The sequence below is a fragment of the Protomyctophum parallelum genome (assembly GCF_964188405.1).
Source record: "Protomyctophum parallelum genome assembly, chromosome: 3".
NCBI classification, from domain to species: Eukaryota; Metazoa; Chordata; class Actinopteri; order Myctophiformes; family Myctophidae; genus Protomyctophum; species Protomyctophum parallelum.
In genome coordinates this window covers 32,028,280-32,054,751 of record NC_139698.1, presented here as the reverse complement: position 1 = coordinate 32,054,751, position 26,472 = coordinate 32,028,280, and the positions used below count along the sequence as shown (strand labels likewise).

The 26,472-nt window shown below is 44.6% G+C and overlaps 1 protein-coding gene across 2 annotated transcripts in view; it reads right to left on the bottom strand.

Annotated features, from left to right (window-relative positions):
- vps13b (vacuolar protein sorting 13 homolog B) overlaps positions 1 to 26,472 on the bottom strand; it is a 457,445-nt gene that overhangs the window by 78,557 nt on the left and 352,416 nt on the right. For both annotated transcript variants that reach the window (XM_083761686.1, XM_083761685.1), the window contains exons 39-45: positions 25,420 to 25,622; positions 23,443 to 23,659; positions 18,611 to 18,795; positions 5,471 to 5,667; positions 2,778 to 2,959; positions 2,302 to 2,522; positions 1,947 to 2,078 (exon numbers count right to left, since the gene is read on the bottom strand). In XM_083761686.1, the coding sequence (XP_083617812.1) occupies positions 1,947 to 2,078; positions 2,302 to 2,522; positions 2,778 to 2,959; positions 5,471 to 5,667; positions 18,611 to 18,795; positions 23,443 to 23,659; positions 25,420 to 25,622 (1,337 nt within the window). The remainder of the gene's footprint in view (positions 1 to 1,946; positions 2,079 to 2,301; positions 2,523 to 2,777; positions 2,960 to 5,470; positions 5,668 to 18,610; positions 18,796 to 23,442; positions 23,660 to 25,419; positions 25,623 to 26,472) is intronic.

Below are 26,472 nucleotides of genomic sequence, written 5' to 3'. Positions count from 1 at the left end.
ATGCGTGTTTGCGTGTGTTTAACAGTCCAGGGGTCTGGGGGGGGGGGGGGGGGGACCGGGGCCAGATGAGGTTTTGGCAGGTGTCACCACTCAGGTTTTGCAGTGTTTTCATGGGCGTCACTTCACACACAAACATCCTGGCTACCAGAGGCAGTGCTGAGAGCTGGGAACTGAGAGATGACGAGCTCCATAGAGCTAGAGCCCCAAGAGCAGACATAACGGTAGCCCCCTCGGCGGCGCAGCACAGTGGGTTCAATTCTACGGTATCGGAGGATATATCTATGATCAGGCACCGAGGATAAGGGTTTTGAAACCTGTCCCAGTGGTTGTGTATTTGTTTAGTGGAATTTACATCAGTATCTTCTTTCTGCACAGGCTGTAAATGCCCACATGCGGTACCTGTGGTGACTGATTTATTGGGTAAAGAGTCGAGATCTTGTAAAAGTCCAGGAACTGGATGGCTGCTTTGCTTGTGTACACTAATATATATTAGAATAAATGTAAAAGAATAAACGCACTCCAAGACGCTCACTAATATTCTTATACCGATGGTGATCCTGGGGGAAATTTGAGGTAACCTAAAACCCAGTCACTGGTTGAAGATTTATTAAATTCTTCCTACTTGTTAAATGCTGATTTTAGGAAAAATGTGAGGACAACAATAATAATTGACTTGTTGTCACATTTCCAGCATCAAGGGGCTGCAGATTGCATCAACACATGACTCATTGATCAACCCATTTAGACTGAGACCAGATTCTACAAAATGTCGTCTAAATCATGACAGTTTTCTGAAAAAACCTGTTTCTATCAGTAGTTTTCAAACTATTTCATGTCAATTATATGTATTTGGCCGCCGACCCCCATCTGAAAATATGTTGTTCCAGGGACCCCCCCAGAAGCAAAGATCGGAGTTAAAAACGTTCGCTCTGAAAGAATATATATTCAAAGATTTGCGCCACATTTTCATGATTTTTCACTCTGTGCCGCGTTACGAGCTTGTAGATCTGCTATTTTTCAATAGCTAAAGTATAACATAATGCTTAAAACTCCAAAAGGGGTTCCCGTCCTGAATGGGTTAACCATGGATTCTGTTCTTAGCATAATGGTTATGTGGTAGCTTATGCAGTATAACGTACCATGCCGTGTTCCACTGACTGAATGTTGTGGCTTTAAATGTGGAACAGCATATCACACTAAATAAGGGTTGTGATACTGATAATGTGTGCTGTCTGCATGCATCATGAACACTGCAAAATGAATTCAGGGGTTCCCTTGCATGTTAAATCCATATGCGTTTTTTGATGGCAGAAAGGAAAATTTTAAACCCCAGGATGTCTTCCTAAATATACTGTAACGTATCTGTGTGCAGTATATGACTTCTTTATGCAGTAGTGTATTTTCTTTGCATATGGCATCAAATGTGCTGAAATTTACTTATTTTTTTCCCCTCATAAAGATTGATGTCTGCTCCCAAAGAGACTTCAAGCTTCGACGTCCATGAAAACCTACCACAATGGCAACATTTGCTAAAAATGCAAGGGAGACACTGGAAGTTGTATTGTATGATCACTTTTAAGGGAATTACTTTTTTACTCTCAGTAGGAACACGAGCCATAAGACATAAAACTTTAAGGACCACTGGTGATGGTCTATAGATGGGTTTCAACAGACTGTTGTTGCTAAGAGATAGCTAAGAGATGTGTGACTGTTAGATTGTCAACATCCAATCAGTTGTATACGCCATTATATGGGGTATAGGCCTCTGCTGGTAATAATGGATAATAAATGGATGAATCTAAAGGCCCTACTAGCGGCCTCGGCTGTGCAGCTGTACAGAAGCTACTGTTAGCAGGTAGCTAAAGAAAGTCTATGGGCAGCAGTGTGATTGTTTACTTTTTACTGTGAGAAAACTGAGAATGCAGTTTCTGGGTGTGGTGTCTCACCTGCTGCCAGCTGAGCAGGGCAGTGTCCAGGGTGTGGATGGCATACTGGCTGATGTTGAGGAACACGGGGTCTACAAACACGTTCCCGTCCAGTTGGGAACTCTGGGGGGAGAGAGTGGCAGCGGCCTGGCCCTTTGGACACACAGGACAAGAAGTTGAAATGCACAGTTGCAAAAACAATTGAAGCTGGGTTACATTTCTGGCTTAAAGAGAAAAAGTATTTTCACTTTGTATATAATGAAACATCAAGCCCTCATCAGATATCCTTATTAAGGATAACAGCCGTGACATCTGAAGAGAAACATTTGGATCAATATACGTAACAGTAGCTGCACAGGCCAGTATTTGCCACTACCTGTAGTACAAAGGGCTGCAGGAAATGGAGGAATGTTAGATTTCGGTACTCCAGCAGCTTGCATTCCAGCTGGGTAGAGAAGTGGAACTCCTGACAGAGGCTGTCTCCATTGTTCCACTGGCGTAGGAACACCTGTGGGTCCTGGGTACCAACCACCATAAACTCCTGCTCTTGAGGTAACTTCCTGTCCGGCAGGAAGGGGCGAAGGCGCTGAGACGGAACTGGAAGGAACGAAAGACAGTGTTCATATCAACATTGACACATTCACAATGCAAAACATCTGACCATAAAATACTGTTAAAATGTGTTTTCCTCATCAATATGACGATTTATCGTCAAGTAGGTCTGAGCCCTTTCCATTGCTAAAAGGAAGAGAGTTGCTTTATTGCATTTCCACCCTTGCCTTGTGCCAATGCAGTAACGTTACATGATCTGGCACCACTGTCTATGAGGTCCATCATCCTGACGTCTCCTACCTGTGCCTAGCTGCTCCAGGTGGTGGCAGAGATGCAGCTCCAGCTGGGCCAGCTGCAGCGAGACTCCCAACGAGGGCACAAACCAGGGGGCAAAGCACGAGTCCACACGTGTACACGCCGCCAGCGCCGTGGGAGACACCAGCTGGTCGCAGTGCAGCTGGGAGCCAGACTCACTGTCCGAACTGGTCGAGCAATAGGAAGGAGATCAAGCAAGCAAACAAATAAATATTTAGAGGTTTTCTTTTTTTGGCCGCGAGTGATAAAAGTGTAAAATACACAAGGCAGACTTGAAAAAGAGTGAGTGGCAGGCTTTCACATTGGGGGAAATCAAACATTTAGTTTACATGGCAGGCGGAGATGAGAGTAGGACCAACGCGATTCGGCTTCTGAGGGCCTTCAGGGTAAAACTAGTAAACAGTTATTGACTTTGTGTCTTCTGTTAGATGGTGGGGGGGAAAATAACAGCCGCAACCATTCTCCTCACCAATTAAAACAACCTGATTCATATTAGTGGCTGAATGCTCCTACAGTATTACTTGTTCAGTGTTTCAATACTGTGTGAATTCCTCGATAAAAATCTACAGCTAAAATAATGTTATGATTTTTAAAACAGACATGGGACAAAAAGAGCTGGCGGCGTACAGAATGGCCTCCCATACCAACCGGAGCTATGAGTCTAAGGTAGGCTGTTACTGTTGTGGGTTGCCAGGAGACGCACTCCATGGACATTAATTGCACGTCATGGCTGATGATGGCGAATGGAAGGTAATTGAAGTGAATGACCATTTGCTCTGTAATTTGCTGCTACCATGATCCACCATAAAAAGCTCCAGGAGGAAACGTTCAAGACCCCAAAAAACGCTGGTGCAGCAGAGCGCTCCTTAAAAAGATAAGCATCATATGTTGACAATTTTCATTACTTCCAGTTGGCAGGGCGGCCAAGTTATTTTTTCTGGTGGAAACTGAAGCAAGGCAGATGAAACGAGCGAGTAAGGGAAGGGAATCAATTTTGATCAAAAAGGACAAATAATTTAAACATAAAGGAAATGTAGTGTTTGGAGTATGATTATAATGAAACGCAGATGTATATTTTGCTTTACACTGGATCTGGTACTGTAGGGGCTTTTTTTTTGTTGAATTTCTTCTCTTGTGCATGTTTTCTTATTCCTCCCATTCTGCTCCTCTGGAGCTCTTTAAGCCACACAGAATGTGGGCTTGGCAGTTTGCTTCTACTAAAAAGTTCCCTAAACCCAGTGGAGGAAGCAAGGGAGGAGAGAGAGAGAGAAAGAGACACTGAGAGACTGAGAGAGAGAGAGAGAGAGAGAGAGAGAGAGAGAGAGAGAGAGAGAGAGAGAGAGAGAGAGAGAGAGAGAGAGAGAGAGAGAGAGAGAGAGAGAGACACAGACAGACAGACAGACAGACAGACAGACAGACAGACAGACAGACAGACAGACAGACAGACAGACAGACAGACAGACAGACAGACAGACAGACAGACAGACAGACAGACAGACAGACAGACAGACAGACAGACAGACAGACAGACAGACAGACAGACAGACAGACAGACAGACAGACAGACAGACAGACAGACAGACAGACATGTAGCGCTGGAAAACAAGGTAGGCACAGCAGTGTGAAGTAGGGAGAGGAGATGTTGAGCTATGACAGGTACAGAGATAAGGAGACAGTGTGTGGTGGGGCGCAGATATTTTTTTTACCTGGTTGTATTGTATAACCACATCGCTTACCGAAGTATTCTATTGAATCTAGTTGAAGATCAGTTATTTTTCAGCAAGCAATCTGCAGCCACACAACGATGTATGAACTAGCCATAAGAAAGCACTGTCTTTGAGGTGTTACAGTACTTGGCAGGCCGGCTCCGACCCAACCCAACTCAGCCCAACCCAGGAACGTATGAGCCACACCAAAAGGAGGTTTTACTCTCCTTTCTCGTGAGCTGCTACCCCCCCCCCCCCCCCCCCACACACACACACACACACACACACACACACACACACTCCCCTCCCCGATTAGATACACTCAAGGTAAGCAGGAAGGAATCCGGATGGGCCCTGACAGGCACTTGGTGTGCTGGGAAATCTCATTAGGCTGATCTGAACGCCTTCCAAGCCCGCTCCCTGCTCCTGCACACCAGATGTGGGGCGAGGGACGCACACTGCTAGCTTTTGTGCTCGTCGGCCTGGGTGCTCTCCCTCTCTGCTTTGCCTCACACTGGACGACACATGCGTGCGCAGCGCACGTACACACACACAGGCGCATGCACGCGCACACATGCATGCACACATATGCATGTCACATGCATACAGTATGTTGGAATATACAGTACATACGATACATGCATGTGCACATATTTGCAAGCATGCGTGCGCGCGAGCACACACACACACACACACACACACACACACACCCTCACACACACACACACACACACACACACACACAATACGGACATGTGTACTGTGCGTACAATAGCACACACTTTAGGATTACAGAAGCAATTGGTGGTAGAAAGCTATCTTTATCAACTACCAAATTATTCAAGGTAATACGACTTACACATACTGCACACTCACACATGCCCACGCCCTGCACACACACACACACACACACACACACACACACACACACACACACACACACACATACTCTCTCTATCTCATTTCTCGTACCTTTGCTCATCTCCACCATCTCCGTTGTTATTCAGTACAATCCTCCACAGGTCGGAGGCCACCAGCTCCTTCTGCTGGTTGGTGAGGTTGAGGCAGGGCAGCTGGAGCTGGCAGGGGCTGCTCTCTGACAGGCTAAACTCCCGGTAGGGGACAAAGGCCTGCTGGAGCTCGTCCCAGTACTCCAGGCTGCACGGCACCTGGAGGGGGGAAAGAAAATGGCATGCAACTGAAAAACGGTACCCTAAAACATGTTTATTTCTCTTTATGTCTCTCCAACATTACTGTTAGCAGTGATGGCGTAAGAACAGGGAATAGAAGCCTTGTTGGAGATCTTCCCAGCGCTCCACACTGAGAGGCATCTGGAAGTTTAGAAACAGCTTTAATATTCAAACCTACATTTATATGTACCTTTTTACACACTAGGTATATATATATATATATATATATATATATATATATATACGAGCAATGGGGACATTCCTGTTGCAGTTTGTGTGCAACCCCAACTCTCAAATAAAACTCCTCAACCTGATGTAATGAAAATATTTATATTTCATTCATTTATTTACAGTATATATTTTATTAATGTGGTTTGTTTCCCAAATCTTTTCATTTAGATAAATAAAATAAGCCAGAGCTTGATGCATCGAACCAGAGAGGCCAATGTCAGGCGTAGTACCAAAGATGGCTGAATAGAGGCAATGACCACGATCGTAAGCCCCACTTATTGTTTCAAATATGTTCGACCATTAGAAAAGGTTATAAAAGCCATAAAAGGATTTTGTAATGTTTTTATGTGAAGTAATGGACTGTAGCACTCTACCCAAGACAAATTTCCTCTTGGGGACAATAAACTTTACCCATAACCCTTAGCTTCACAAGTCCACACCCACAACACCAGAGGGAGTGCAACAAACCATGTACAACCCAGATTCGGCACAAACAAGGGACTAAATTCTTTTCGCTCCTATGCCACCAAAATGTGGAACGCCCTACCAACAGTCATTAAGACATGTGAATCCCTTGACTCCTTCAAAACCGCTCTCAAAGGGCACCTACGGATGGCTGCAATTCGAAACTGGCCTCTGTAAAATCTGAATCCCCCCCACCCCCCCACCCCATTTTCCCTCACTGTATATAGTATCTTTTCCCTTTTTTGCTTCCCATATGATGAATTCCTGTTCTGTTCTTTACCTACAGAGAAATGTCTATTTGTATGTCTCTAAATGTTTGTATGTCTTTAAATGTTTTGATGAATTGAACAATGTGGACCCTGTTGTAAACAAGTGTAATGCTTAATTGGGTCGTCCACTCACAGTTGACAGTCTTTGTATTGAGTTTGTGCTTAAAATGTACTGTAAATTCTACAAACTGTTAATAAAGATTTCAATCAATCAATCAATTATGTGAGGTGAACACACTGCAGAACATTATACACTTAAAGCAACAGATAAAATACTAGATTTTCAAATGATGTGGGGAGAAGAAAATAACTTTTTACTTAGTTTGGTGGTATAATTGTGCTGGAAATCATTGTTTGAACAGAAACATTCAACAATCATGCAGGTGAGCAGTTTTGGGATATCAGGCGTGGAAGAAGTCCACCATGTCAAACTCTGAATAAATCACAGAGATGAAGACCTAAAGAGTTGAAACGTTACATTTTTGCCATTAAATAAAGTATGTCTCTTGTGGAGCTCTAGAAACAAGTGTGCAGATGTTTCTTCCTCTTTGATGTTAAAATCTGTATATACAAACACATGGATACTAATACCAATAAGACGCCCTGAGGGCGAAACAACACTTTGCATGTGCACTCCCTCAAACCCACAGACAGAAGATACTCCAAAAACTACAGGTACTGTAGGATTGCCATTGAATAAGCTGTGCATCTTGCCCCAAGAGAATGAAACCTACAGATTTTGGTGATGCCCTGCTTTTCCTCCAGCACCAGCCTTGGCTTAGGCCCAACATTTCACTTGCACACAAAGCATCTAAAAATCAAATGGGCAGCCGGCCAGCCGCAGATTACCTTGGAAATTGCTTAGTGCATTAATGTTATGCTCCCTGAAGGATTCTAGGCTCTATAGCACCACCCTAGGGACTAAATGTCAAATGTTATTTTTTCATGCATGCCTATATTCCCAACTCCACTAATAAAATGTGTGTTACCATGTACTGTATGCATTAGCATTTAGCACTGAGCAGGGAGCGATGTCAGGAATCATCTTAGCCCTCCTTACCATACAACCAGCTACGATCTGCTGACATGCTTTAAAACAAAGGCGCTAATGATCACCGCTAATTGCTCTCTCTCTCTCTCTCTGTTCTTTTCTCCCAGATTTTGGAAAGGAAAGCCTTCTGGGCGGAGCCCACCTCCTGTTAAGTAGTGAGGTTCTTAACCAAGGGAGAGTGAGGGATGATCCTGTTCATTTAGTGAGATCAGCCCTCCTTTATCTTCCTGACAGCCAGATGCTATTATACACAGTAGATAGTTCTTGTACTTCGGTTGGCTGCAGCCAACTGAAGTACTCATCATCACAAGCACCAGAATGACTGTAAGGCTTTGTGGCCATAATTCGAGAGGAAACTATTCTATTTCACCACAATGTTTCACAACCTGCTGCTCTTTGGGTCTGACAGCCGATCGGAATCTCGGAATACTTTCGTAAATTTGACCAAAAGTGCTGGGTGACCACCCACGTATTTTAATATGAGTCTTTATGCAGTTACCCAGAGACCTCTATCTGTTGAAATGTTCTCACTACCGCAACAGTTAGAGACACTCACACAAGGCACAATGCCCCGCAGTCCCATATCACAATGTGTGATATGGAACAATACATGAACATTCTATGGCCGACGTGTTGGTTTTACATGTGCTCACACACATATTTGTAATGTATCCTCAGGTCACTGACAAAGGTCCCTTAAACAAAAAACATGTTATTGGAGTGTAATCTGTCCTAGATGTCCTACAGTATATCAACTAGATATATCAACTAGATTTTTTTAGATTAGTTCAGGGCTTTTTATGCCTTTATTGAACAGTAGACAGACAGGAAAGGGGGAGAGAGATAGGGAGTGACAAGCGGCAAAGGCCGTCGGGCTCGGGAGTCGAACCTGCGGCACTCTGTCCAGCTGGCTTGGCAGCCTACGTGCCCAGACGGTTGAGCTAACCGTCCAGGCCGATATCAGAGGATTTCTGTATGTGAGGTTTATGTTTCTATAAAGGATACCCTTTATACTAACGTATCCCAGGAGCATTCATGACTATACTTAAGCAAAGCCTTTGCTACAACAAGCCAAACAGCCTCTTATCGTATCTTGTAGCATATGGTATTGGCTCCAGTTAACCCACTCATCAGTTTGGCACTCAGGGATATTGTACTAATGTATCCCTCAGGTGCTCATCTCTTCAACTGAAGGTTCCACTCCAACCAAACAGATAGCAAACATCCCCCGATTACTCATCAGCAGCGGGATTACTGTAAGGCTCTATTATTGTACAGCAGGTACTACCTCAGCCTTGTGTATCCCCCAGTTAGTCATCCAGTTCTACACTACTGCAGTGGTCTGCTACTCATCAACTGCTCGGATGCTTCCCTGACTCCTTCTAGACACAGGGAATCCCTCTTTTACAACAGGAATGCAAAGCGTGTTTTTATAGTGTCTGCGCTACTCGCAACTTTTGAGTTTTAATACATTTCAGACAAAACCGAATCTTTAATTTCTCGTCTAGCCTGGAAAACTACAATGGTTTCCACTACAGACCACCAACGCCGCCCGAGGACACCTCATCTCCATAATGACATGTATGACCGCAGCATAACTTAACCCGGGGAAACTGTACACTGCAAGACGGCCATAAAAGGGTTTGATATACTTTGTTGTGCGCACTGTGTCGCGCACCACAAATAGCAGCTCTACAAGCTAACAACGGCGTGCAGCGCAATGCATTGTGAGCTTATAGATCAGCTAGTTTCAGTGGCGCGGCACTGGTGGCACAACTAAGTGTAAATCACCCTGAAGGGTCCTGTAGCTCATTTTCACACTGAATAACGATCACCCTAGGAAAATCTTGTTCTCACATTATGTGATGAGTGGTACAGCGTCTTTCACTCTTCTCACATTGTATGATGGTAATTAGCATAAATGTGTCTGGCCCTGCTGTGTGTGTGAACTAAAGCAGGATCTCAGGTTCCAATGGCCACCTGTGGTACAGAGCTACTGACTGATTAGTAGTGGCAGAGGGCTCTCAGCATACCTGAAAGCTGCCAGGCTGTCAGACACATGCTTGTGTGTGTGTGTGTGTGTGTGTGTGTGTGTGTGTGTGTGTGTGTGTGTGTGTGTGTGTGTGTGTGTGTGTGCGCGTGTGTGGTGGGGGGTAGGACACATTCTCATTCTACTGGTGGAGTTATACGACTTCCTGAACAAGGGCCAAACTGGTAGACCTGTCAACAGGGCCGTTGAGGTGTTTCTCTATGCGTGTGCGCGTGTGCACGTGAGCACGCGCATGTGGTCATCCTCCGCTTAGAAAGCAGTAAATGAGGTAACCTTAGCTTACATCATGCACAAAATGCCACACAGGTTTTCCTGGAAGCGACCTCCCATAATCGCACCTGACAGAGTTGTGCACCCGTTACCCCAACGCTCAGCCACCAAATCCCCACAGAGGATTGCTCGAATTATGTTACTGAACACCCTGGGTGTTTCATTTCTGTTCTGATATTCTATACACATGACGGCATACAGAGATGAATATGTAAGGGGCAAACTATACGCTGGCAGAGAGAATATATATATCTCATACAGAGATGAATATGTAAGGGGCAAACTATACGCTGGCAGAGAGAATATATATATCTCATACAGAGATGAATATGTAAGGGGCAAACTATACGCTGGTAGAGAGAATATATATATCTCATACAGAGATGAATATGTAAGGGGCAAACTATACGCTGGTAGAGAGAATATATATATCTCATACAGAGATGAATATGTAAGGGGCAAACTATACGCTGGCAGAGAGAATATATATATCTCATACAGAGATGAATATGTAAGGTGCAAACTATACGCTGGTAGAGAGAATATATATATCTCATACAGAGATGAATATGTAAGGGGCAAACTATACGCTGGCAGAGAGAATATATATATCTCATACAGAGATGAATATGTAAGGGGCAAACTATACGCTGGTAGAGAGAATATATATATCTCATACAGAGATGAATATGTAAGGGGCAAACTATACGCTGGTAGAGAGAATATATATATCTCATACAGAGATGAATATGTAAGGGGCAAACTATACGCTGGCAGAGAGAATATATATATCTCATACAGAGATGAATATGTAAGGGGCAAACTATACGCTGGTAGAGAGAATATATATATCTCATACAGAGATGAATATGTAAGGGGCAAACTATACGCTGGCAGAGAGAATATATATATCTCATACAGAGATGAATATGTAAGGTACAAACTATACGCTGGTAGAGAGAATATATATATCTCATACAGAGATGAATATGTAAGGTACAAACTATACGCTGGCAGAGAGAATATATATATCTCATACAGAGATGAATATGTAAGGTGCAAACTATACGCTGGTAGAGAGAATATATATATCTCATACAGAGATGAATATGTAAGGTGCAAACTATACGCTGGTAGAGAGAATATATATATCTCATACAGAGATGAATATGTAAGGGGCAAACTATACGCTGGTAGAGAGAATATATATATCTCATACAGAGATGAATATGTAAGGGGCAAACTATACGCTGGTAGAGAGAATATATATATCTCATACAGAGATGAATATGTAAGGGGCAAACTATACGCTGGTAGAGAGAATATATATATCTCATACAGAGATGAATATGTAAGGGGCAAACTATACGCTGGTAGAGAGAATATATATATCTCATACAGAGATGAATATGTAAGGGGCAAACTATACGCTGGTAGAGAGAATATATATATCTCATACAGAGATGAATATGTAAGGGGCAAACTATACGCTGGCAGAGAGAATATATATATCTCATACAGAGATGAATATGTAAGGTGCAAACTATACGCTGGTAGAGAGAATATATATATCTCATACAGAGATGAATATGTAAGGTGCAAACTATACGCTGGTAGAGAGAATATATATATCTCATACAGAGATGAATATGTAAGGGGCAAACTATACGCTGGTAGAGAGAATATATATATCTCATACAGAGATGAATATGTAAGGGGCAAACTATACGCTGGTAGAGAGAATATATATATCTCATACAGAGATGAATATGTAAGGTACAAACTATACGCTGGCAGAGAGAATATATATATCTCATACAGAGATGAATATGTAAGGTACAAACTATACGCTGGTAGAGAGAATATGTATATCTCATACAGAGATGAATATGTAAGGTACAAACTATACGCTGGTAGAGAGAATAGATGTGCACGCGGCTGCATTGACTTGATCCCCCTGGCTCTGGCTGTGAAGTGGCCTTGTTGGGGAGTGAGGGGCAGATGAAAATGAGCACACAAAGAGGTGGACCGGGAACGAAGGGGTGGAAAAAAAGAAATTGGGCTTAATCCATTTAGGCCTGACGTTGAAATTAAAAAAATATTTAAAGTGTCTTTTTTTCTAAAAAACCTCATGTTTCTAGATCAGTCAATATTTCATGTCAAGGACCCCCAAAAATATATGAAATTGGCCGCTGACCCCCATCTGAAAATGTGTTGTTTCAGGGACCACCTCGCAGAAGCAAAGTATATATTCAAAGCTTTGGACCACATGTTCATGATTTTTCAAAAATAGCAGACCTACAAGCTCGTAGCACGCCACCGAGTGGCGTGCTACGAGCTTGTAGGTCTGCTATTTTTCAATAGCTAAATTATAACATAATGTTTAAAACACCAAAAGAGGTTCCCGCCCAAAATGGCTTATGTCGGCCATGTTGAGTAAGAGGCACCTGTGTAAGACATGGCCTGACGGCATGCATGTGGGTCTGGACAGAGTCTTTTTCCACTGCCTGATTGCATGTGTACCTTATCTGATAAACAACGTGAACCCCGTGAATAGCTGACATGCCACTGACTGGATGGCTCCAATCTGTGTTTTCCTCCAGTTCTTTCTGTATAGGCCTGGCAGCTAGACCCCAGGGCAAACTGGCAGCTCACAGTTTATCTTCATTTTCCAGTAATGTTTCCATTTTGAAGGTGCTCAAATGATGCCAGGAAAGTAAAATCAGACTCCCCTAGTAGTGTAAAAAAAATATATATATCAAAATTATTTATAAATACATTTATTTCCAAGGCTGCTGGCAGCACCGAGTATTTAAAGATCTGATTTCCCTCCCCGTCACTGTCATCTTTAACTTCGTCAGTGCTACCCTAAATAGATCATTTACCTTTGAAACATCAAGTCTGGCACAATGGAACCAATCCTATTGTTCCAGGAAGACTGAGGTGAATACTCAAAGCCAATGAAAGGATTTCAGTACATAATTGAGACTAGTGTGATCAGAGCTAAAGTTCAAATATGAGCGTGCAACTGAAGACTCCCATAGCTCAGTCTGGGCCTGCTGGACACTGACGTCCACTGCTTTGTCTGTCGCTACTTTTATTAACAATATCAACAGTGCCGTTAAGTTTTGTGTTACTCCACTGATGCCTATATGTCTAAAAGTTCCACTGCTAGCTACTTCTTATCAGCCAGCAGACAAATTGAATTGACATCAGCCTGAGCAAATGTTTTTTCAGGATATGTAATGAAAATTGTTCCGAAAATGATTCTGGATATGGTGTCTCAGGTGGGCCAATCTATGTTAGAATTAATCAGTGTGGAAAATCAGGAATAAGTCCGGCCTGAGATCTTTGCACTCAATCGGCCCCCCCCCCACACACACCTCCTCCTTACTCTGTAAAGCAAAATGTTTAAAAGGGGTCTGAAGGTTTTGTGGATGAGGTGTAAAAACTCCTCAACATCAAATTAACCACATGGACAGTTTTATTTTCACAGTGCATTAGCTGTGACTAATGCAGCCCTGCTTGAGTGCTGTCCCACTAAAATAATAGTTATCTTGGCCAAACCATACTCTTTCTAGTCCCCACCATTCATTTGAAGTGAAAAGCTTTGCTAACTCACCCAGTTTTTAAATCCCCCCCAAAGGTCGCATATTTCCACTAATGAGGCGGAGAATTAGTACGTATCAATAAAAGCGGGTGTGTCGAGGATGTGAAGCTGAGAGACCGCTTTAAGGAGCGCGGCAAGAAGACGATGGACCCACGTTCCTCATAATAACAACAATGACAGAACCGTAGCAGCTGCAACAACGCTTATGACTGGAGACTCTAGGGTCATCTGAGGCCATAGAGCTTTTATACTGTGGGTCTCAGGCCAATGGAACCATGATGGCAGAGCAGAACCCCTGCTGGGCCATGAGTGGGCGGCACGCACTTCCCAGTAAGGCGGGATTGGGGGGGGGGGGGGTGGAGGGTGTGAGATATATGCACACGGGAGTAATTTGGGGTGACTGGCTGAAAGAGTGATCAAATCAAATTTATATATTTGGATGTCATGAGTAGCAAGTATGGGCCCATGCACGTCACTCGGGCCTGTGCATGAGAAACGTTGGTGTGTGTGTGTGTGTGTGTGTGTGTGTGTGTGTGTGCGTGTGTGTGTGTGTGTGTGTGTGTGCGTGTGTGTGTGCGTGTGCGTGTGTGTGCGTGCGTGTGCGTGTGTGCGTGCCATTGGTTTGTTATGAACTGGGCCTGAACTATAGCTCTTGCTCTAAACACCAATATATCTTTCTTCCCATGAGCCGCGCTGAGGCTGAATCATAGCTCCTGTGTTTACTCCTCGTTTCTCAGGCTGCAGAACCCCACAGAGAGCATCTCGCAGCAAAGACACCTGCTTATGATTCACAGGACGGGACCACACGGTGGAGAGAAGGTGAGAATGAGTCATCCTCCTCTCCTTCCTCCATTCATTCATCCCTCCCTCCCTCCCTCCCTCCCTCCCCACCGCCCCAATCCTCTTTCCTACAACCATCTCATCATCATTTCGGGTACTTTTGCAGGTGGTACCCCATGAGTGCTTACATGCAGAGGGTGCTGTCCTTCCTCAAACCCAGGAAGTCCGCCCCCCGCCCTATACCTCCTACTGTATGCAAAAACAGCACGGGCAACAATTGGTCTTTGAGTAATGGAAGGTGGTTTGAATTCCCCCTCCGAGATACTGGAACCAGTCGTGAAACCACAACTATTTAAATGCAGGAAATCTTGATTTTATAAAATGTTAATATGATCTGCTCTGGGGACAAGTGATCGGGCCCGGCCCGGAGCAGGAAACCCCCACCCTCCTCTTCTCTTTCTATTCTGAGAGAGGAGAGGGGGAGGTGGGGGGGGGGGGGGGGCAAGGAGGAGAGGGGAGAGGAGTGGGGGGGACAGGGAGGAGAGGGGAGAGGAGGGGGGGAGAGGGGAGAGGGGAGAGGAGTGTGGGGGACAGGGAGGAGAGGAGAGAGGAGGGGGGGAGAGGGGAGAGGAGTGGGGGGGCAGGGAGGAGAGGGGAGAGGAGGGGGGGAGAGGGGAGAGGAGTGGGGGGGCAGGGAGGAGAGGGGAGAGGAGTGGGGGGGGGGGAGAAGGGAGAGGAAAAGGCTTATGAAAAGTAAAAGGGGGGTTAAGTGAAGAAGAAAAGGGGGAGAAGGGAGGGAGTGGAGAGAGATGAGGAACCAGCTGTGTTCCATTCATCTGCACACCTCCTGTCCTTGGCTTCTCTTAACCCAGGTGCTCAAGAAGAACCTCGCACTCACTGTCTACATGATACAGAGGCAGAGTAAATGAGTAGTCTCACCAAGACAGCTTTCTCTTTTTCCATTTCTCTAAATCTCTCTATCGGTTTCCATCTCTCCATATCTACATCTCTACAGCATTGTAATTTTAGAGGCCTGAGAAATTACTACAGCCCTCTTTCTCTTAGCTACTCTCGCCTTCTCTCTCTTGCTCTCCTTCCTCTAATTCATTTTCATGTGAAGTATACCGGTAAACGAAAAATTCAGTTGGAGCAGAAACGGTGCCATTACTGCTTTTGTTTGACGTTTATGACAGCATTTCCTTTCCCTGTAGCTGGACTTTCTCTGGCCTTCAAATAAAAAATGAATTAATTGAGATCTTTTTGAAGTTTCACATAAAGGAAAGCATTAAAATAAAATAAAATCAACAATGTGTGCCAGAGGCTGAAATCAGTTAAATCTGGGATCACAATGAGCTTGGCTAATGACAGAGGGGCCTTGTCCAAATAACCCCCACAAACCCGGCTGCACCCCACCCTGCTCTGTCCTCACTATTCTATGAGCGTTAGGATGAAAATATGAGGCGAACAGGGCTGTGGTGTCACATCAATAATACAGATGCAGTGTCTCATAATTACTCCATGATCACTTGAGTTCAAATGGCCAGAGATACACAATACTGTATCCAATGGTGTTAACAAAATACACCAGATCAGCTTTCATCGGTGGGCTTAAGCCAAGTAAATATACAATATTGAATACACTTCACATGAACGATAACAACAATGCCCTTGATGACAATTCTACTGAAATACACACAAACTGACTCCTATTATAGACAAGCCAGTTGCAGAAATCATAAATGTGTACCTCACACGAACAAAATGGTATGGAATAATGGATTGAACAATGGTTACTGAAGATGCAAGCCAGATTTCGGCTTTTGTTTTTTAACAGCCGATAAGGATCCCTAATGTTGCAGAACTGTTTAGACAGTTTTTGTAGCTGTATATATATAACAATGATCCCCATGTAGAACCTTGGCTTGGTCTGCTCCCCCCCACAGAGAGAGAGCGTCCCGTCCTCACATGGAGTTGTTTTAGTAATAGATGGGCGTCGGGAGCCTCCTCCTTTCATCACCTTCGCCGTGGAAGACTCATCACCTGATTCCTTTTAACAGACTTGTCAGAGGAGACACGGCCACGCCAGACAGACAGGAGAGGAGAGGCTGATGTGGAAACCACATGTTCATCATCTATGGGTCCCCCCCCCCTCCCCTCTCTCCCCCAGAGTTATACCTCTGATTTATACTTGGTGGTGTGTGTGCGTAGTGGCAATCTACAAGCTCACGGCACGTTGCAGTGCAATACGTTGTGAGCTTGTAGATCCGTTCTTTACTGTGTGAGACACCAGCGCACAACTATAGGTATAAATCAGGCTTTACACTTTCACAAACACACATGCCTGCGTGCCACATACGTTGAATTCAAAAACACGCACAGAGACCATCCATCTCATCGCTACTGACACGCTGTAGAATGCCACTACCGTCTGTGCATAATGTGATAGATCTGTAGATATAGTTTGTATGTTTGCGTACATGTGTGTGCATTCCTGCATGCATGTGCGAGCACTTGCATGTGCGGTGTTGTGGTGGATCCCAGCTCCCTGTCTCTCCTGTCAGACAGCACACAGGGGGGTGCACACCAGCCCTGCGTTTCATCAACTCATGACAAATCAGCCCCTCTCTCTCTCTCTCTCTCTCTCCTGGACGCGGGAAAATGTATTTTCACACGTATCGGCTTACAGAGAGGCTCCCGCGCGATCGACGCTGAAGACATCAACTCCCTCTGTGTCAATCTGTCATTCCACCAGCCCCCCCTCGACCATCTATCCCTGTCCATCTCTCTCTTCCCCTCTCCTCCATTCATTCCTCTCCTGTCCATCTCCCCCATCCCTTGCCACCACCCCTCCCTCCCCCACACGCACATCCATCAACTCTCTCTCTCTCTCTCGTTCTTCATCCCCGTACAGTTCTACTGTAACTCCATACACGGCCAAATCATCAAGGGGACTTGTTCATTATAGACTTAGCAGCTGTGAGAGCCCGGAGTGATGCCAGACATCTGCAGCACCTTGTAACCCCTGAATGTCTCTGCCTGGACACCAAGAAAGAAAGAAAGAAAGAAAGAAAGACGGACAGACGGACGGACAGACGGACAGACAGACAGACGGCCTGAGGTGAGGTGATTGAAGGTATCCAGGACAGGAGGAGAGGGGTACAGAAGATGCAGCTTCCAAGTACGAAGGGGGAGGAATCAAGAGAACAGGGGAAAGACAAGGAGGACAGGAGAGGAGAGTAGAACAAAGGAGGGTGGAGAGGTGGATCCTAGATCAGGAGGTGACGGTCGGGGAGCTTACAGGCGGACAGTCCGGAGAGCGAGGCGGGAGCGTACAGTGGGACTGTAGAAGAGAACGTACAGTGGGACTGTAGAAGAGTGATAGGAGAGGAGAAGAGGGGGACGTCTTGACCCCACGGCCCCCGCTGAGGCCCTGCAGACTGCAGTAGCTGCAGCAGGCTGCCAAAATATAACCTCATCTGGGGGCAGACACACCTGGCCACTCACGCCGCAGGTTCCCATGATGAGTTGTGCAGCTGTCCGAGCATGTATTACATGTTTGAAGGACAGGGGGGGGGGGGGCTGTCTTCACAGGGGGGGGGCTGTCTTTCAATAACAGGCAGCGGTACGGGAGCTCTCGTGAGGATGATTTCAGAGGACGCCGTGGGACGCGGCTGTGGCAAGCGGCCCAACCCGAAGACAGTTTATTTCTCTTTCACTGCAGTGGGGAACGGAGGGGGGGGGGGGCTTTCTTCTTCTCATCTTACACCATCTCTCTCTCTTTCACCTCCTTCACAGTTGTGGGACTTCTAAGACCACTTTACATCCTCGTATACACGTTCACTATGTATATCCAAAACAAAAAGTTGACCCGACTTTACCACAGAGGCAGCAGCTGAACAGATTATGGATCTTTGTTTTCACATTTTAAAGCATGCTGAGGCTTTCATCCAGAATGACCTATGAAGAGCCAAAGACATTGTGACAGGATGGATGATTTTATTTAGCTTTTGCTATATGAGGCATTGAACCTGTGATTCTTCTAATCACCACTAAGGACATAGGAAGCAAGTGTGTGTGTGTGTGTGTGTGTGTGTGTGTGTGTGTGTGTGTGTGTGTGTGTGTGTGTGTGTGTGTGTGTGTGTGTGTGTGTGCGCGTGTGCGTGCGCGTGCGTGTGCGTGTGCGTGTCAGTCCATACCTGCAGTGCATCCCCCAGGTCAGCGGTGCTGATCTCGGGGTCCTCTGTAGTGTTGAAGGGGACCGGTGTGATTCTGACGAAGGTGAGAACCCGTGGCTCAGGGTACCTCCACATCATCACACCTGGACTGTCCTCTGTCTCGCTGTAGAACACTACTTCATATGACCCCGGCAGCCTCTGGGAGGCTATGGACACAACCAGAGAAGAAGACCAAAGAGAAGGAGGAGGAGGAGGAGGAGAAGTGACTTCCGTGCAATCTGTAGCTATGGATAGTATTAGCTATTAGTTACTACTGTATGTGTGAATGAAGCACCAAAAAATGTGCTAACATGAGCGTAGCAGCTGAGATAAGCTGTGATTAGTTTAGCAGCATCAGCTGAGCTACGTTTTGCTGTGATTAGTGTGGGGACATACAGATGTCTACTTTTATGGGTACAGATACAAGTTCTGAATTGAAACCGGTTCTGAATTCGGTGCCTAAAGCCATGAAAATGTTTTCAACATCTCCAAATAAACATGGCGATTTAACAGCACTTTTACAGTACACAAAAAAGGTTTAATAGAAGCTGAGACAAAATTCCCAGTTAAAATGGAACTCATATGCCACTTCATGCTGTCATGACAAATTGGTCCACTGTTGCCAAAAGAGGCCATTGTGACTGACATTCAGCCATAGTCTGCAGTGTTGTGAAGCTGTTATGACTAGTTCTACTGTGGAATCTAACCCTGCAACACAATATCTCCAAGTTTCCGTGCTTTCAGAATGTTTACATGCCTCAGAAGTAGTGAATAAACAAAGCCAGTGAGTAAACATTTTGCCATTGAATAAACAACCATTGATTGAAACAGACCGAGCACCTGCAGACTCTGTGAAAGGAGGTCCAGCACAGGATCTAAACCCTCTGAGTGGTGTTTGACTTTAGCGATGGCTGCTGTTTGGGATTCAAGTCCTTTGGAAAAATGTTTATTTGAAGCACAGACCGGCTGCTTTGCTTAGCCTGGCCCCCGGGGGCTACAAACAACACCAGAGCTCCTCGTTCCACAAAATCATATTTTAAAAGGCTTCACAATTCCACCGCAGCTTATTTTCCTTTCAAGTGAAGCGTTAAGCCGGCCACTTGAAGGTGGACGGCGTATTGTTGTATCAGTTGGCAGTTGCTGAAGCTTTTGTTTGTGAGCAGGGCTTGATACAGGAGAACAAGTTGCTTTCATGAGCCCTTTGTTTTCATTGGTGTCAGTTTGAGACTGCTCCTCCAGAGACAGAGAACCTTTCCAGCTGTTCCAAAGCACCTCTTCTGCATCCATTCTTCCCTTTCTCTCTCCCTCTCCAACTCTCTCTCCATATCTCCCTCCCACCTTTCATTCTTCCATCCATTTTCCAACACCATCTCTCTATCCTTCCTTTACCTCCTTTCAGCGCTTCCTTCACTACTCATTTCCAAACTTCCCTCCCTCACTTGCTCCATCCTTCTTTTCTCCTTCACCTTCTTTTCTCCCTCTCTCCTCGGAGCACTTTTCCTTCCCCACTTTCATCATCCATCTTTCTATCCTCCCTCCATACATCTCTCTCTCCTCCAGTGTTGGTCGGTGGGGCTCGGAGCTCTGGGTCTAGGTCTGGCCTATGGCTGTTGACAGCATGCTGCTGACAGATTGTCCTCTCTGTTCCACTTTACTACTGTACGCTGTTCTGTTCTGCAGGCTGCATATTAAATGCATCAAAGACCAAGCAGAACGGTGCAACAAACAAAGACTCCAAACCACAGCTGATCAGGAGCCAGAGAGAAGTTTGATCTGCCGTGTATAACGTAAGAGTGTGTGTGTGTGTGTGTGTGTGTGTGTGTGTGTGTGTGTGTGTGTGTGTGTGTGTGTGTGTGTGTGTGTGTGTGTGTGTGTGTGTTACAGAGGACAGTGCGCAATAAGCAGAGGGAGGGGGAATAAACAGTGTATTACTCGGAGTGGAACCAGGCGGGCATGTCCCCAGAAACTCTTTTCATCTGACTTTGATCTATTCTAGGCCAATGCAAATCTTAAAGTGATATTTCACTTTAGCAAACGTGTTTTCTTTTGGCTCATATATTTCACTGACCTAACTCTTTACACTCTGGACACCAAAGGACCAGTAGTTATTTACCAGTTGTTAAATTATACTAATGGACACTGGACCATAGTGACCATACTAATAATCAATCAGTGTTCTGGATTTTACTCTAACAAGTCTGTTTACAATCATCCAGTGATGGAGTGCTGGATGGCATGCCAGCGGACATAGCAGATGCCAACATACAGCAGGATGTTTGCTCATGACATGATCCTCCACGCAGGTGTGCATGATGAAAAGTAAATGTTCCATAGAGTTAGCTCGTGTCCCTATTCTGGGCAGCCCCGAATACACAAACACTGGAGGAAAATATTTTCAGCAAAGAGAAGTGGTGTAGAGGGAAAAAAAAATCACACCCGTGTGAAGTGAGGGCCGCTCTTATCATCAAACATCATCTTCATCTCATTCCAATCACAATTTGCCTTCCTCAACATCGTCTTCAATGTTTGTGTTTACACAATGTTTGTGCTTACATTCTAGTTTGAGTGTTAACACTACGAAGTCTGAAAAAAAATCACTACTACTCAGTCGGCTGGGGGTCAGGGGGACCGTGTTTTTGGTGCGATTTGATTGGCCACTCTCTCCCCCACACGTCCCTCTCCAGCTGGAGAAGACATTGTTCAAGCCTGCATCCCATTTCCAACGAATTAAATCATAATATGTTTCTTAACACATGTTTTCACTCCTAAAATGTATAAAACTAATAATACATGTGAAAAATATATATTTTGCCGTTGCCCGTTAGTACTATATTGCAACATAGCCATGGAAGAGTGTCACGTTGCTGCCTTTTGTTGTTATTTTTTTCCTTCCAAAAGAGCAAGATCACTTGTCTTTTCTTGTGTGTTATCGATGTAATTAATATATGTCACCCCACGCGATGTACAGACTGCTTGACTAGGCATGTAAACATGACATAATTGTATTAATGTTTAAGTGTAATGATGTTATTGACCGGATTGTCCGTAGTCCTCCAGCCGTTAGCTTACAGTTGCTAATATTATAAGCTAACAACATTACTAAAGCCAATGTATTGCATTAAATGCGGCCTGTCCGCGGTAAATTACTTATACAAGTGAGTCGCGTTATATTTACCTAAATTACCAGCCAAAGTACATTCCAAATAAACAATTATTAGCCACGTTATGTTGTTATATCAGTTTAATTAATAAAAAAACATCGTTCAGAATACGGCCGTTAGCACTGTGAATTCAACATCCGGTGAGGAGAGGATACGGTTCGTGTATGTGTTGTGTATGGAACTCAGCGCATACAGTGGCTTACCGGATGTAAGCCTTGCACACTAAATAGACACTAAATAGAAAGCCTGCAGCCTGGTGATACAAAAAATAAACTCCACACGTGAAATGCACTGCATGTTGAGGAGAAACACCAGCTCAGCTGCTGTTTATAAAACATCGTGCAGTTATTGAATTCATGAACATTTGCATGCTTCCCTGAGAGGGAGAGAGAGAGAAAAAGTTTACAGATAAAGAAGGACGGACAGAGGCTGAACTCTTTTGACTGACAAAGAGCTGGCGATATTGAGCCTATATGCCAGAACAAATTAATCCACAGCAGCATGCCTACATAAGTTCCACGTCGCTTGCAGAAAGAACTGTTCTTTTGACTGACAAAACATTTAGCGGTTCGGGAGGTCTATCTGGTTGGAATTATTCAAACACTTTTTATTTTGTATCGCGCATCGGCAAGCGTTCTCGCTTCATGGAAAGTAAATGTCGGGTCGAGTCTAACCGAGCATTCAATAATAATAATAATAATAATAACAATGATAATAATCATTGTATTCATATTCCTATTATCTTATCAAAATAATAAACAAATTCCAAGTTAATTAACCAGCCAAACGTATATGATTTAATTCGTTGGACATGGAATGCAGGCTTGAACAACAACAATGCCGTCTCCAGCTGTCTTTTGTGTGTTCTTTTTTTTCCTCCACCCCTACCACCATAACCACCATAACTCGCTCATTTTTTGCTCATTTAAAAAAAATCAAAATACCATGTAAACTATGGAATTGGGGCTTTCATTTGGTATATAAATCGGTTGTGTAGGCGCTCTCTACGAAACGATATCAAGTGAAAAGTAAATGTCGGGGAATCACCATTAACACCATTATCAAGCAGCGCAAACAAAAGACGAGAGGGGGAGAAAGGGTGACGGCGGTCGATTGGGCCGATTATAGTCAGACTGAGTAAGAGATATATGCCTAAAATCATATTTACAAAATGTTTCAAATGGAAAAAAAAACAGAGATGATTTCAACCGAATATTTAGACAAAGTCATGCAAGGGGAACTTTCTCTGGACTCCATGGGCTAAGAAAATAAACGTTGAAATTTCAAATTCGGTCAGAACGGCTGCTCAGACTTCCTAGTGTTAAACACAAACATTGTGTAACACAAACATTGAAGACAATAGTGAGGACGCAAATTGTGATTGGCTGGAATGAGATGATGTATGATGATGTATGAAGATAAGAGCACCCCTCACTTCACACAGGTGTGGATTTTTTACACACTCAAAACTAGTCATATGTCATAGGTGGTGGTGGCAACACAATGTTTGTGTTTACACAAACACTCAAAGAAATGATAGACCCCTGGGAGACTCCTGTCAAATAAGTATATAGGGTTTTTAAGTGGTTAAATGGAACTAGTTAACTCCAAGTAATATTTAACAACATATATACCCTCTCCACAGACATTCACCTGAGTCCTGGATATACTGGAAGAGTCCTGTACGCAAGTCATCTGAACTATGCTCTGTCCTTGGTGTGAGGGAACCTGAGGAGGGAAATGGCTGTGTGTGGCAGGGTTCATCTTGGAGACCACTTTCAGTCGACACCCCTGTCTGGAGCTGGAGGTAGGCCTGAAGGTGTTCTTCCACCAACTTCAGGCAGTTGAGATGCTCCTGGCCCCAAAAGACCTGGGAAAACATAGGAAGATTATGACAGAGAAGATGGTACAGGAGGGAGAGAAAGAGTGACATAAGGAGTGGTACAGGCAAATAAAGAGGAAGAGGAAGAGCGGCTAGTCAGTGGATCCGTGAAAAGATGTTATGATCGTGTTCGATAAGAAGGTAGAAATAATATACAGTATACATTTACATATATTTACAGAGGGGGAGAGACAGTGACAGAGTGAGATAAAAATAGAGAGGAAGAGATCGATGAATGGAGGACAAGGGTGAAAAGGGTGGAGGAGATGAAAAACAAAGGCAGCCAGTGAAACAGAGACAGGTAGACATGTAGTCAACTGACGTTCTGTTCCAAAACAGGAAGCCCTGGCGGTCAGGGGTTACCCTTAACCTCCTCACTAACACTAACCATACACAAGCTAACATCCTCCTCACTAACCGGCGGTATTCCCCTTCTTCCCCTCTCTCCATCAAAGCAAGGCCCTGCCTCGGGTTTGGCCTGACGACCAGGAATCTCTGAGTCAAAAACACTTCACACATGGGGCTGCCTGCCCTCGCGGCCGCCACTCAACTGCAGCTCGCAAGGGGCGGATTATGACTAAACTCTCAAAACAGGAACATTTGGGGATTTCTCAGGTTTTGGAAAGAGGCAAAAGAGAGCGAGAGAGAAGGAAGGAATCGGAAGGAATTCCAGTGGTTTTTGTGCAGGACTTGATTAAAACACCGCAAGCGGCAATATTTGCAAAGGGAAATGTACGATTATGAATTAAGTGTTGAGTTGCGAGTGATCTCTCTGTTAATGGGCACGCAATAAAGGCATTATGGCTGAAGGGGGGGTTCCCCTGAAGTAATGTGGAATACTGGACCAATAATGATACCCTTAGTTAAGAGTCATATCGAAAGGGGACTTTTACTTTTCAGTTTGCGTATTATGTAACACCACGCCACCTCTCAGGGAAACAGGCACACACACAACATAACACCCCTACCCAAACATACTAAAAATAGTCTGATATTATTCCATCACTTTACCAGCATAGATGACTCAAGGTTACATGGGAACTGCAGCCTTTAAATCTTACTGTCATCACTTTAATGGTACAGAGGATTGAGACCATGGTAGAAGTGAGCTGGAGGTGAGGATGTGAATGGAGTGCTGAGTGTTTGCAGGGCTGTGGTGGAGGGTGTGAGCTAATGAATACTGTAGAGAAAATTAGCACTGAAAAGCAAATGAAAGACTGAACACACACGATATTTGGGTTGAAAAGAGCAAACGTGTAGCTGTTGAATTTTGTGATCGAGGGCGTGTGCCCTAATTTAACACTCTGGACTGTACTGTGCAGGCACAGACTAGTAGTGAGGGCAATGAGGTCGTGGTAAATACTGAATAGAATGTAATAGAACATACAGGTCAACTTATGTTCAAAAAACGAAATCTTAATGATAGCATAGCACCACAGATTATAAAATTCACACTCGTGTGAAATGAGGGGAACCCACTGTAATTATATCAGCCACATGACGTCTTATGTCGTCATTTAGTGCCTTAAACAAAGATTAAAGTCCATAGACTTGGCTGTCAAATGATTTACGTCAGAAGTGCTCTAAACAGACCATAGACTTGGCTGCCACATGACGTAATCTTCAAAAGCCATGCATTGGAGGGGATAGCGCCCCTCGAAAAAATGACCTGGACAACAGCTCTTTTCCGTGCGTGCATTCATTCTCAACAACAATGCCACCCTAGCTCAACATGGGAGGATTCCAACCTGCAGCAGGCCTCCCTTCAGGTCCAGCAGTAGTTTGGCGGGACCGGGCTCAGGTCCAGGGCTGCCACTGTGCCGACACCAGCGCGCCTCCAGGGCGGCGCTGCAGGAGAACGGGCCCAGCAGCAGGCGACTCCGCTCCTTCAGTCCTGTTCTCACCGACACGTTCTGCAGCTCCAGGAGCACCGAGGCAGCCTGGGCTGGATCTACAAGTAGAGAGAGAGAAACAGAGACGGATTCATTGACTGACTGACTGACTGACTGAACGTTTTTGAGGGGCACTATAGCCCCTCCTATGTCTAGCTTTAACACAAATATTGAATGCCTTTGACAATGAATGGCCATGCAGCAGATTGTATGTGTGTGTGTGTGTGTGTGTGTGTGTGTGTGTGTGTGTGTGTGTGTGTGTGCAGTGTGCGTGTGCGTGTGTGTGTGCATGAGAGAGAGATGTGAATGTGAGAGATAGATCACCCTGTGAGTGATGTGTAATAGGTCTGGGTGTGGGGTTCATGTAGAAAGGAAAGGACATTAAATAATATCACATCAACATAATCTAAACTAAAGTGAAGGAGAAAATAAAAGAGAATGAAAGAAAGCAGTTCCAGTGACGTGTGCAGCTTAGACTGGGTGTAGGAGGATAGAGAAGGAGTAATGAGTGATGCATGCAGTCTAGCACCGGGGGTCAATAAGACTCAGACGTGTGGGCAGCAGTTTGACTTGGAAAAAACGAGTTGGAATTACAACTAGCAACGTGATGGCGAAGTTCTGAGAAAACAAAGAACAATCAAGTACTACTTAAACATTTTAATGTTATATGATTAGAAGGATTAATGGATCGGAACAATATTCGACAAAAACATATTGTTCGGTAATACACCATTAGTTACGCTCCCAAACCCAGTGTGCTGCACGCTATCCCGCTGTGTTTTGAACTAAACTAACACAATCTGGCTTCCAAACATCAAGGCAGCGCAAAATACAAACACATCAGTCGCATCACTGGCCTTCCAAAACATGTGCTCATCCAATGTTTAGAAACCAGGAATGCTCCCTGAA